General features: G+C 46.9%; 1 protein-coding gene across 1 annotated transcript in view; it reads left to right on the top strand.

Moving 5' to 3' along the window:
• The first annotated feature begins 2,555 nt into the window (after positions 1-2,555).
• Positions 2,556-12,456, top strand: part of FHIP2B (FHF complex subunit HOOK interacting protein 2B) — a 31,888-nt gene continuing 21,987 nt past the window's right edge. The window contains exon 1 of the mRNA XM_063448480.1: positions 2,556-2,737. Within this exon, the coding sequence (XP_063304550.1) occupies positions 2,693-2,737 (45 nt within the window). The 5' untranslated portion in view covers positions 2,556-2,692. The remainder of the gene's footprint in view (positions 2,738-12,456) is intronic.

Below are 12,456 nucleotides of genomic sequence, written 5' to 3'. Positions count from 1 at the left end.
TCTTATATGTATTTACAGCCACATACCATTTGTGTAGAGTAGGGTGGTCCTGCTGATGCTGGCTGATGGGCCCCATGAGTGTGCGGGCCCCGGTGCAGGCACACCAGTTGCACTGGCGGTAGTTCCGCCACTGATTAGCAATAATTCCTGCAAGTTGTGAGGTGAGGCCTTCATGGAACAGAATTGTTGTTCCAGCACATCCTACAGATGCTCAATCGGATTGAGATCTGGGGAATTTGGAGGTGAATTCTTGGTCATGTTCCTCAAATCATTCCTGAACATTTTTTGCAGTGTTTCAGGGTGCATAATCCTGCTAAAAGTACTGCAATCAGGGAACACCATTGTTAAGAAGAGAGTAGGAGGTACATGTCAAGGTAGCATCAACATAAATATCAGGACCCAATCACTGTGTGCTCTGACACGTTTTTATTATGTCCAGAATTAAAAAATTTCAGCAATATGAGCTACAGTAGCTCTCCTGTGTGATGAGAACGGACAGGCTAGTCTTCACTCCCCACGTGCATCAATGAGCCTTGGGCACCCATAAACCTGACGCCGGTTAGCCGGTTGTCCTTCCTTGCACCACTTTTGGTAGTTACTAACCACTGCATACCAGGAACACCCCACAAGATTTGCCATTTTGGAGATGCTCTGACCGAGTCATCTAACCATCACCATTTGGCCCTTGTCAAAGTCACTCATATATTTTCGCTTGCCCACTTTTCCTGCTTCCAACACATGAAATACAAGAACTGACTATTCACTTGCTGCCTAATAGATCCGGCCACTTGATCTGGCCATATTAGTAATAATATAATCAAAGCTATTAATTTCACCAATCAGTGGTTTTTATGTTGTGGCTGATCAATGCCATGTTGTAGTGAATAGAAAACGGACAGGCTTGAGTGGAGGAATTTTTCCAGATAAGCTATTTTTGCCTCAGTATTGCTATTTCAAGTCAATTTGTAAAAATCTGGAGTTTAGTGAATAACCCCATGAATTGCAAAATGTATGCAACAATAGATGATTTGGAAAGAAAAACCTCAGATACACATACACTGACATACATTCACTGACAGACAGACTCACAGACACATATACGACACACATTTTCTCGTGCACTCACAAATTGTTATTTTTCTTTATTTTTAAGTTAAGTCCATCCAGCCTCCATTGGTGGACCCGGGGGGGGGGAGAGGGCAACCCCCCTGAGGCTCTTCCCTGCTTGCTAATGCAGGACTGGCACTGTCCAAGCGCTGCCAGCCCTGCAATGTGCCTTCACGGACCAGAGGGGAGATCAGAAAGAGGACCTGGGAGCTCAGCCTGCAGCTCCTCTGGGTCCTACTCTTGCAAGCACGGAGTGTTGCCGCGGTCACTCTCACCACTTGGACCACCAGGGATTCTCCACCGGAGCACCAGGGATTGAGAAATGCGGAAATTTATTTATTTTGAAAATGTATTTATTTTTATTTTTTTAAAATTATAAAAAAAGCCCTCCTACACTCCTCATCACACATTCACACACTGTCCCCCCAAACACACACTGCCCCACACACATTGGCCCTGCATACACACAAAAATGCTCCTATGCCCTACTACAGCCGCATATCTCAGCAGACCCCAGGTAAGTTGTCTAAAGGTTCTTAAACGGTTTGACTATTTACTCTGGGAGGGGGTCCCGGCACTCCTGGCACCATAACCACTGCACAGAGCAGAGAACATGGATTATTTCTTTAAATAATCTACAAGTGCTCCTCCCGAGATCAGGCTCTGGATCCGCCACTGCCAGCCTCCCTTAATTTGGGAGAGCTGAAGTGGATTATTTTAGTGGGGTCCAGTGTGGGGCTGCTCTTATCTTCTTACACTGCTCCCTCTTGCATAGTTTAGTGATGCCGGAGCACAGAGTTACATCATATTCCAGCTCCCGGGATCACAGCAGGAAGCGCGAGGGAGCAGAGCAAGAATACACAGAAATCCGCGATCCCTTGCCAGCTGCTAACAATAGGAAGACCCGCCTGTCTCGTGGGGCCCTAAGGTAGCCAGCTCTTGGGCCCCCCCATAATATGAGGCTAACAAGGCATCTGCTAGAGGTTTTTTGCCACCCCCCTGAAACGTGCTGGCCAAGGCAAATGCCTTGCGGTAGATACAGATATAGATAAGCTACTGCAACTCCTCTACAGTCACATTTCTGTTTTTTTCAGCATATTTTCTTGCATTTGGTTTTCAATTCACTACAATATTTAGCTAATAAACTCCATTTATCAAAATGTCTTGGGACAAAGCGTTAAAGAAGGAAACTTTTAGTGGAATAAAATCTATTGAGAAATGTGCCCAATACACAGACTGCTGGTGTGATATTTACTCTTATGGTTATGAATTTGCATTAATAAACTCTGGCCGCCCTAGTTCAAGCATTATCAGAGTGAATACATGTCACTAATGTCTTGCTACATTGTAGTAGCAGTTGCCGTGTGGCCAGTCAGCGTGTTAAAGCGAGCATTACCCCCGGGTGAAGCCGTGTGCAGGGGGCGGAGCGGCAGGGAGAGAGGGCGGGCCGGGGAGAGCACCCAGGAAATACCGGGGACTCGCTGAGGCCTGAGTGGAGGAGGACACGTTCATGCTTTGTCACAGCACTCGGGCCGTGTTTCATTAGGACAGTCCGGCCGGCTGACGAGGCCTGTGTCCCGGGGCCATGTGGAAAAGCCTCGGCGCTCTCCTACAGCAGGCTGTGGAACCGGTGAGTGTCTGGGACACCAGGATCAGGCCAGGCCGAGGCTTTACAGGCCCGGATAGAAGACCAGCTTGTGGACCTTTATAATAACTATCATTGTAATACAGGACATTAGTTAATGTGGATAAACAATCACCTGATTATTTGGCACACATCCTCCCAGGGTGCATATGTAGCCAGTGGGACCCACACCTAGTTATCATTGTTTGCTTCCTTAATAGCCTTCATTTCATAACCCCCTCATCGCTTTTAGGGTAAGGGGGTCAGGAAAGCATGCATGCAATGCACTTCCAAAAAGTAAATCTCTCTTTAATTCTTATGTGCAATTATCTGGTCAGCTTCCAACCATTCTCAGTTTAGTTACTATTTTAATGTTGTTTTGTTAACCCCTCACATTTATTTAATCAGCGCTCCACTACACATATTTTTCTGTATTACTATTTTAATGTGTCTGTAACCCATACTGCCCAAGTGTCCATATTTAGGAGAGACAGTCCCTATTGTGAACTAAAATCCCTGTGTCTCTGCATATTGTTGGTGTGCCTGATTATGTACAACACAGCTCCACAGCAATAATAAGCAAAGTAATGTGGTTTAAAAAAAAAAAGTTAAATGTCTTACCTCCTGTTTAGTAACTTTACATGCCCTTGTGTCTCTTCCTGTCCCACCAATGCTAAACTTAATGACCTGTAGGAGGAGGGTTTAAGGTGATGGATGACACTTGGAGATTTAAAAAAGAAAACAACAAAATATTGCGTTCTATAATTATAAAAATTGCACATTTTACTTTCATAAATTATTAGTAATTCACCAAACATTTCAGCCATACTCCTAAAATTAAAATATCCCTGTTTGTCCTTTTGAAATGTTGGGATGTATGCCCCTAGGAAAGCATTGGGAGTCTAATGTACATGCACAGCAAATGTCACGCTTTGCCAATCATATGGTCTCTGAGGCCATCTGATTGAAATAGCAAACTTGGCTGTTTTGGAGGAATCGCCTCGATTGTCTTTCAGTATTTTACAGGTTTTGTTGTTGGAAAATCGGCCCAGGAGGCTCCTCAGTTCTCCAGCATTTTAAATTAATGCAAAGGGTCATTCTAAGCACTTTGCAGACATGAAACCTTTTTGGTTTTTTTTTTGCCAAATGTCTATACTATCCAAATTGTGTATACAGTGTCCAAGGACAAGGCTATCTATTTTTTTTCCTGGTGAGAACCAAGCCAGGGACTGCTCATTTCTAGTCTGTGGCTCAGCTGGTGGCAAAACACAGCCAGGTTCACTGAGCAGTGAAATAGGCTCTGTATAAACTGGTAGCAGTTGCAGACAGGGGATAAACTACTCGTCCCATAAACTTGTGCTGGGCATGGGTTTATAAAAATCAGAATGAGACACTCCTGATAATTTTATAACATGACAGGAGGCTTCCTATTTTGCATTAACTCTCTTTACTAAACTCCACAGCAGTAAAGAAAAACGTAAAGAGTAACAAGTAAATCACTGAGCAGCATAGTATATAAGGGTCATGCTGCCTGCACAACTTCCTCTTTCTTTACTGCTCCATCGCAGACAGGTCAGACTTTTTGCTCCCCTGGAGCTTTATTTACTTATTGTACATTAATCTTGATTATATTCTACTATTATCATTATTTGCTTTTACTATTATTATTATTGCTTTCTTTTTACCTGTATTCTTGTTCTGGGCTGTGGGACTAGGGGCTCTCTGTGGGTTTCCACCCTTCTTTCCTGCCCCTCTAGTCTTTCTGGGACCCCCCCTTGGCTTCCCCTCGGTTTCCCCAGGTTCCCCCACTGCCCTCCTAGCCTGGAGTGCCCTCCTGGGCTTCCTCCTTGCGGCCGAAACCATTCGCGGCCGTTTTCGCGCCGGCCCGCTTCCAAACGCAGCCGGCCTCCAAAAATTTAGTCCCCGGCTTGCGGCCTACACTCGCGGCCGCCATTTTGGATCGCGAGATTTCGCCCATCTTAATTTTACCTCGTGCATCTCATTGGGGGCTCAGTGTGACTGTACTAACTTGCTGTTACCCCTACATTGCTGGTTTTTTCACCTCCTTTGTGTCTGGCACCCCTCTTTATATCAGTATCACATGCTGTGACATAGCTCTGCATTGCTGGACAGTTGAGGCTGTCTCATATAGTGTGCTGCACTATGCATTATATCAGTATTACATGCTGAGACATTACTTTGCAATGCTGGACAGTTTGTGACTGTCCTATATAGTGTGCTGCACTATGCATTATGTCAGTATTACATGCTGTGACATTGATTGGCATTGCTGAACAGTTTGAGACTGTCTCATATAGTGTGCTGCACTATGCATTATATCAGTATTACATGCTGTGACCTTACTTTGCACTGCTGGACAGTTTGTGACTGTCTTATATAGTGTGCTGCACTATGCATTATGTCAGTATTACATGCTGTGACATTGATTGGCATTGCTGAACAGTTTGAGACTGTCTCATATAGTGTGCTGCACTATACTTTATATCAGTATTACATGCTGTGACATTACTCTGCATTGCTAGACAGTTGGGGCTGTCTCATATAGTGTGCTGCACTATGCATTATATCAGTATTACATGCTGTGACATTACTTTGCAATGCTGGACAGTTCGTGACTGTCTTATATAGTGTGCTGCACTATGCATTATGTCAGTATTACATGCTGTGACATTGATTGGCATTGTGCCTGTCTAGGATTACCTGCTCAGCATTCCATCTGCTTCTAACAGACTGCTATTCAGTGTGACTGTCCAGGATTACCTGCTCAGCATTCCATCTGCTTCAAACAGACTGCTACTCCTATCAAGCTCTATCCTGTGGCTGGGTCAGTCAGGTCAGTGCTGCTGCCTGTTTATTATTGTGACCTGCACTTAAGGGTCCCAACCCTGTGCAACCGGGGTGAGCCCCCACTATAAATACGCTGCTTATTGGGAGACTAGCTGTTGCAGTTCTCTCTAACTGGGTGAGCCCCAGTTTTAAAAGGTCACTACTATACCCTGCTGGGGTTTATACTGGGCTCTGTTCCCATACTATTAAACTGACCCTACGCCTGCTCTCAAGACCTGGGTGCCCGTTTATTACTGTGCCTTTCAGTGACATACCAGCCTACCCTTATCATGGAAGATTCCCAGAACGTCCCTGTGGACTTCCAGGCCATGATTAACGCAGCTTTCGCTGCCTCTGTGGAAAGGCACTCTCCAAGGCCCGAGCTTCGGCTCCTGATGTACCTAAAACCCGCAGACGTCCACGTCACGAGTCGGACTCCGAACTGTCCGACTATCAGACAAGGGATGAATCCCGCCCTACAAAACGCCATGACAAAGGCGAGGACTATGCACCCAAACCACCCAAGGGTAAGGCACCTGCCAAGCGTAAATCTGCCAAACTACACACCCCGGCCCCGCGTCAGGAGTACTCTTCAGATGAAGAGCAGGGCCCTGCCCAGTCTATGTCAGTGCTGGATGAGTGGCAAGCTGACGCTTCTGAGTCGGATTATGACGCATGGGGCTCGGATGAGAAGTCTGTCTCCGCTTTCATGCGGGAGACCCTCCTGGGTGCGGCCCAGACAGGAGGTATCGAGGACACTGCGGATGCAGAACCTCCTCTTGACTCAGACACCATTGTGGACCCCTCAGGTCAAGCGATGTTCAACCCCCGCAACATACGGCACCTCAGATCGGGTGACTGGTCGCCTCCAGAACACCTTTCCAGGTTCATGCACCTGTGGCTCCGCAAACCTCTGGAGAAAGAGGTCCGCAGCCGACTCAGGTCTGAATGCCCACGCCCTTCCCTGCCGGATAAGGTCGCTCAGACCCCAGAATTTGACAAGGTTATGACGACCTTTATGATGCGCAGTGGCAGAGACCCTCGACGAGGGGTAGAGAAAGGCCTATGGGGCGCCCAAGATAACCTACTGGATTCCGTAGGCCCCCTGGCTCGCATTATGTATCTGGCGGATGACGCCTACGCCAAAGCCGATTCTTTCTCCACCGAAGACATCAGGGAATGGGCACATGATATTCGTGAGTGGGCACTACGGTGTTTTGTTTCATCGGAAACACCAATGTTACGCTCTCTTCGGAGAGACGAAAAGCAGCGTTATACCGTATTAACGGTAAATTGGCAGACCTTGGCACAAAGGAGATTGGGCCCCAGGCACAAGGGAAACTTTTCGGTGAACCGTTCCTCAAGGAACTAAACAAACATGTCAACGTGTTCACCTCCCTAATAAGGCGCAATCCTCTATGCGCAGAGTTTTCAAGAGCAACCCTACCAGAGGGGTTTTTGGAAGGGCTGGCCGGCAACGGGGCCGTGCCGCCAGCCGATTTTGGCCTTCAGGCCCCCGTACTCAACCTACTCCATTCTATCCAACAAGTGTCTACCAGCAACGACCCTTTTCCAGAGGCTCGGATAGAGGCCGTGGACCCCGCGGACGCGGACGTTCCTGCTTTGCTGCAGGTAAGGACCCATATTCCTCCGTTGTTACCATGCACCCGCACTGCGGGACGTATTTCCCTTTCTTTCCACAATTGGGCCGCCCTATGCTCACCTGGCAGTGTCCCTACTGGGATCTCTGGGTTTCATGGTGAACCAACAGAAATCGGAGCTGACTCCTACCCAAACGATACAATTCCTCGGCTTCGAGATCGACTCGACGACTTGCACTCTGAGACTACCAGCCTCAAAGATCACAGCCATTCGCAAGGAGATTCGCAGGGTTCTCCGACTCCTCTCTGCTTCCATTCAGGCCATATTTCCGGGTCCCCTCCACTACAGGGCCATGCAACGTCTCAAGGCGAAGTACCTATGCCACAGGCCTACTTACGACCAACCCGTCCCGGTAACGACGGAGGTTCGCGAAGAGCTGTCATGGTGGCTGGACAGCATGCAAGCCTGGAACGGCAAGACCATATTCGGAGGCACCCCAGATTTCATATTGGAATCAGACGCCAGCCTGTGGGGATGGGGTGCCACCAACGGAACCATCTTCGACTATTGCCTCCCTCGCAACATCACGCTACAGGCAGAATACTTACCGGGAGAGATCAACCTCACAACCGACTGGTTCTCTCGCCACTGGAGAGACGTCAGCGACTGGAAGCTAAACACGAGAATCTTCAGGGCACTGGCAGCCCGGAGGGTCCCTTTCACCTGGATCTGTTCGCTTCTCGCAACAATCACCAGACTCCGGAGTTCTTCAGCTGGCTCCCGGACCCGGAGAGCAAGGCGACGGACGCATTTCTCCAACGATGGCCAACGACAGGAGCCTACGCCTTTCCCCCATTCTCAATGATTGCGAGAACATTACACCAGATGCGGACGCAACAGATCAAACTGGTTGTCATAACACCCTTGTGGCAGAGCCAACCATGGTTCCCGAACCTCCTGGCCTCCTCCTACAGGGACCCTCTCCTCCTACCCTCCTTCCCGGACCTGCTCACGGATCCCAAAGGGTATCTCCACCCACTCCTCCTGGAAGACCGGCTACCCCTGGTGGCCTGGTCTCTTTCCGGGGTTCCTGGCGAGTCAGCGGACTATCGCAGGCTGCTAGGGACCTCTTCTGGGACTCATGGGCCCTGGGAACTAGACGCTGTTACCTTTCAGCTTGGGCCTCCTGGTCTACTTGGTGCATGGAACGGGACTCCGATCCCTTTACAGCACCTATTCCCATGATTCTTAATTTTCTCTCCTCCTTGTTCTCCTCTGGCCGCTCTTATCGTTCGGTCAACGTCGTTCGCTCCGCGATTTCGACGGCTCACACCCCCGTCGGGGATCTCCCGGTCGGCAAAGACCCTCTGGTCTGCCGCCTACTCCGCGGTATGCGGCTCCGCCGCCCCCCGGCCCCCAGATACCCTCACCTATGGGACGTGGGACTGGTTCTCCGCTTTTTCAGGGATTGGCTTCCGAATGACCGCCTCTCCCTACGCCAACTATCCGCTAAGTGCGCTTTCCTCCTTCGTCTAGTATCTTTCCGACGGGTTTCGGACGTTCGGGCTTTCAACGTGGACGCTTTCGAGGTGGCCCCTGAAGGGGTCACGTTCCACATTTCCCGTCGCACTAAGTCGGGCTCGACTTCGGTCTTTTACCCCTTCTTTCCCGACGACCCGCAGCTCTGTGTCATGTCCACCCTTCACAGATATGTTTCGGTTACCTCCTCACTCCGGTCCTCTACGTCGGGCCAACTCCTAGTCTCCTACGTACGCCCTCACGCCCCAATCTCGGTCACCACACTGGCCCGATGGATCCGATGGATCCTTTCCCTCGCAGGTATAGACCCCGCGTTCGGCGCCCACTCCGTTCGCGGAGCGGCGGCGTCTTCAGCCTTCCTGGCAGGGGCGTCCCTTTCGGATATTCTCCGAACGGCGGACTGGTCTAAGGAATCCACTTTCCGTACATTTTATTTTCGCACTCCCCCTTCTGCTGGGATGTCTCTTCTTCAGCGTTAAAATTGCAAAATAGGAAGCCTCCTGTCATGTTATAAAATTGAAGATTATGCTAGCTTTAGTGTACTAATAATCTTAATTTTAATAAGGACAGGAGGCGAGTATTTTCCCTCCCTTCTGTTCCCTACCCTGACTCCTCGGGGGAGTGGATCTTAAGGTGATGGATATTGGGATTTATTTTATAGTCACTCTACCTTCTGGACATATTTGGAATCTCTTCCATCTCTATCCCCAGTATTGCCACCTAACAGACAGTTTTAGTTGTACAACATACTTACCCTAACACATATTTAGCCTCTGGCCAGTTTACTATCTGTTTGTACTGATTTAATTTACACCATTTTGTTAAAACACACAGGCGTGAACTGTTACGGTTCATTACCTAACCGATTTTATACTCTCCTTTCAGTGTAACCCTCTTCAGGACCTCCACTGGTCGCTGGTTTGTTAACCTCACGACTCTGTAAGATGGGATGACGGCTTCGTTTGGTCTTACCTCCTATCTCGTTACCAGGAGTCTCCTCAAGTTCCGCTCGCCAGAGACCACAGTTACAGTTTCGTTGAGTTTCTGGATGTTCGAGCATCTATCTGGACTTGGATGTCGCTTCAAGAAAGAGGAAGTTGTGCAGGCAGCATGACCCTTATATACTATGCTGCTCAGTGATTTACTTGTTACTCTTTACGTTTTTCTTTACTGCTGTGGAGTTTAGTAAAGAGAGTTAATGCAAAATACTCGCCTCCTGTCCTTATTAAAATTAAGATTATTAGTACACTAAAGCTAGCATAATCTTCAATAGGCTGTGCTCTCGTATAACATCCGTTGTGTACTGTAAGCGCTGGACTAGCTAAACCTGCTCACACATGAATATCAAACACACACTCTACCTGACAAGTGCTTCAAACGTTGACCCTCACATTTGTATGCACACATAGTATGAAAGGTAGCAATAAGTGCTCAGACTAGCCTGTACAGTATAAACAACATCTTTAAGTTCTCGACCGCACATGTACTAGGATTAGCATGTTATGCAAAAACTTAATTGAGTTTACAGTAACCTTGAGTGACAGCAAGCCACTAGACATAGTGAGAAAGCCACATAAGACTAAATGCATATTGTTTATGCCTGGATATAACCTGTTTTAATCTTATTGCACCAACTTGTTTTGACTACAGTAATAGCATATTGTTCGTATGGTTCCAAACGCAGTATCAGTAATATGTTAATATCCTTCTCATACAGCTATACCTCTACTTTATGTACATAAAACGAGGCTGACAATCCTTGAGGTTTTTTTTTTTTATATTGAAATGTAATATCCCCACCATCATGTATGACTCTTTATTGTCTTCCCCTCTTTATTCTGTATCCATGTAATCTTATGCCTCAATAAAAGAAAGATTGTCAAAAAAAATAAAAAATCAGGCTGTTCTCTGATGAACAAATATGGAGGTGATATTTGAATGCATTATCTCTAACATTCAATATATATATATATATATATGCGCGTGTCAGTTTTTAAGTAGACATTCCCTTTAATCAGGATAAGGTAACATTTAGCACTCCAGATGTAATGGACTATATCTCCCTTAATGCTCTTGCAGCTATAATGCTGGCCGAGCCTTAGAGGAGAACTTGTCCCCGCTATCAGTGAGAACACCTATGAGTCATAGCTGCAGCACTGGAGTGTATCTCCTATCAGCCTAGGACAGTTTGTAAGATATGTAAAATCTCGTGGTCACTACTCTATCCTAATTCTCCTTGGCCTGTCTGCGGCTTTTGACACTGTTGATCATCAACAGCTTCTTCTCATCCTCCGCAATATCGGTCTACAAGATATTGCTCTCTCCTGGTGCTCCTCCTACCTCTCCCAGCGCTCTTTCAGTGTTTCTTTCTCTGGCTCTGCTTCTTCTCACCAACTCCTCTCTGTTAATGTCCCCCAAGGTTCAGTCCTTGGTCCCCTACTGTTCTCCATCTATACTGCCTCCCTTGGTAAACTCATTAGCTCCTTTTGGCTTCCAATATCATTTCTATGCAGATGACACGCAAATCTACCTGATCTCTCCCCGTCCCTCTTGACTAGTGTCTCTGACTGCCTCTCTGCTATTTCTAACTGGATGGCTGCCCACTTCCTTAAACTAAACTTGACCAAAACTGAAATTCTGGTCTTTCCTCCCTCAAGTGTTGTTACTCCTGTGTCTGTCTGTCTCCAAGTCAACTGGGCTACCATCAGCTCCACCATGTGTTCTCTTTGACTCCAACCTCTCCTTCAAGCCTCATGTCCAATCTATCACCAAATCCTGTCATTTCCATCTCAAAAACATTGCGCATCCGCCCCTACTTAACGCCAGATGCGACTATGATATTGGTCCATTCCACTGTCCTTTCTCGCCATGACTACTGTAATCCGCTTCTCAGTGGTCTTACGTGCTCCCAACTTGTGCTGTTACAGTCCATAATGAATGCTCCAGCGAGGCTCATCTTCCTGTCCGCCCGCACCTCCCATGCCTAACCCTTCTGTCAGTCCCTACATTGGCTTCCTATAAAATATAGAGCTCAGTTTGAAATTCTGGTTCTTGCTTTCAAATCTCTACATAATGCTGCTCCCACCTATCTATCCTCCCTTATACACAAGTATGTCCCGTCTAGGCCCTTATGATCTGTTGAAGACTTACGTCTATCTTCTGTCCATACTCCCACCCCTGATGCTCGCCTTCAAGATTTCTCCAGGGCTGCACCGTTTCCCTCCTCCGTTAGATGCTCACCCAGTTTCCACTCCTTCAAAAATCGTTAAAAACCCACTTCTTCATAAAAGTGTATCAATTAAACTGTTAATATCTCCTGACTGATTCCTCTTCTGCAACTGTCACTAGTCTAATACTATCCTTACCTTTTTGTGTCATTTTATCCCACTCCCTCTAGCATGTAAGCTCATTGAGCAGGGCCCTCTGTTCCTGTGTGTCCAACTTGTCTGGTTACAACTACATGTCTGTTCGTCCACCAACTGTAAAGCGCTGTGGAATTTGATGGCGCTATATAAATACCATAATAATAATAATAATATGTAATTATTTCTGAATTAAGGTGTACATTTGTGAGGGTGTGTGTCTGTCACTTATTATTAACAAAAGTGACAATTGTGAGCAGTTTAAATTGAATTTCAATTTAAGGCCAAAGAAGATTAATTTAAAGCATTGCTGACCAGGAGAGTTCTTCCATTTTGGCCTTTTTAAAAAAAAAACAAAAAAACTTTTTATATAAA

Source organism: Pelobates fuscus, chromosome 3 (genome assembly GCF_036172605.1).
Source record: "Pelobates fuscus isolate aPelFus1 chromosome 3, aPelFus1.pri, whole genome shotgun sequence".
In the NCBI taxonomy this organism is placed as follows: Eukaryota; Metazoa; Chordata; class Amphibia; order Anura; family Pelobatidae; genus Pelobates; species Pelobates fuscus.
This window is presented reverse-complemented; position numbering and strand designations above follow the sequence as displayed.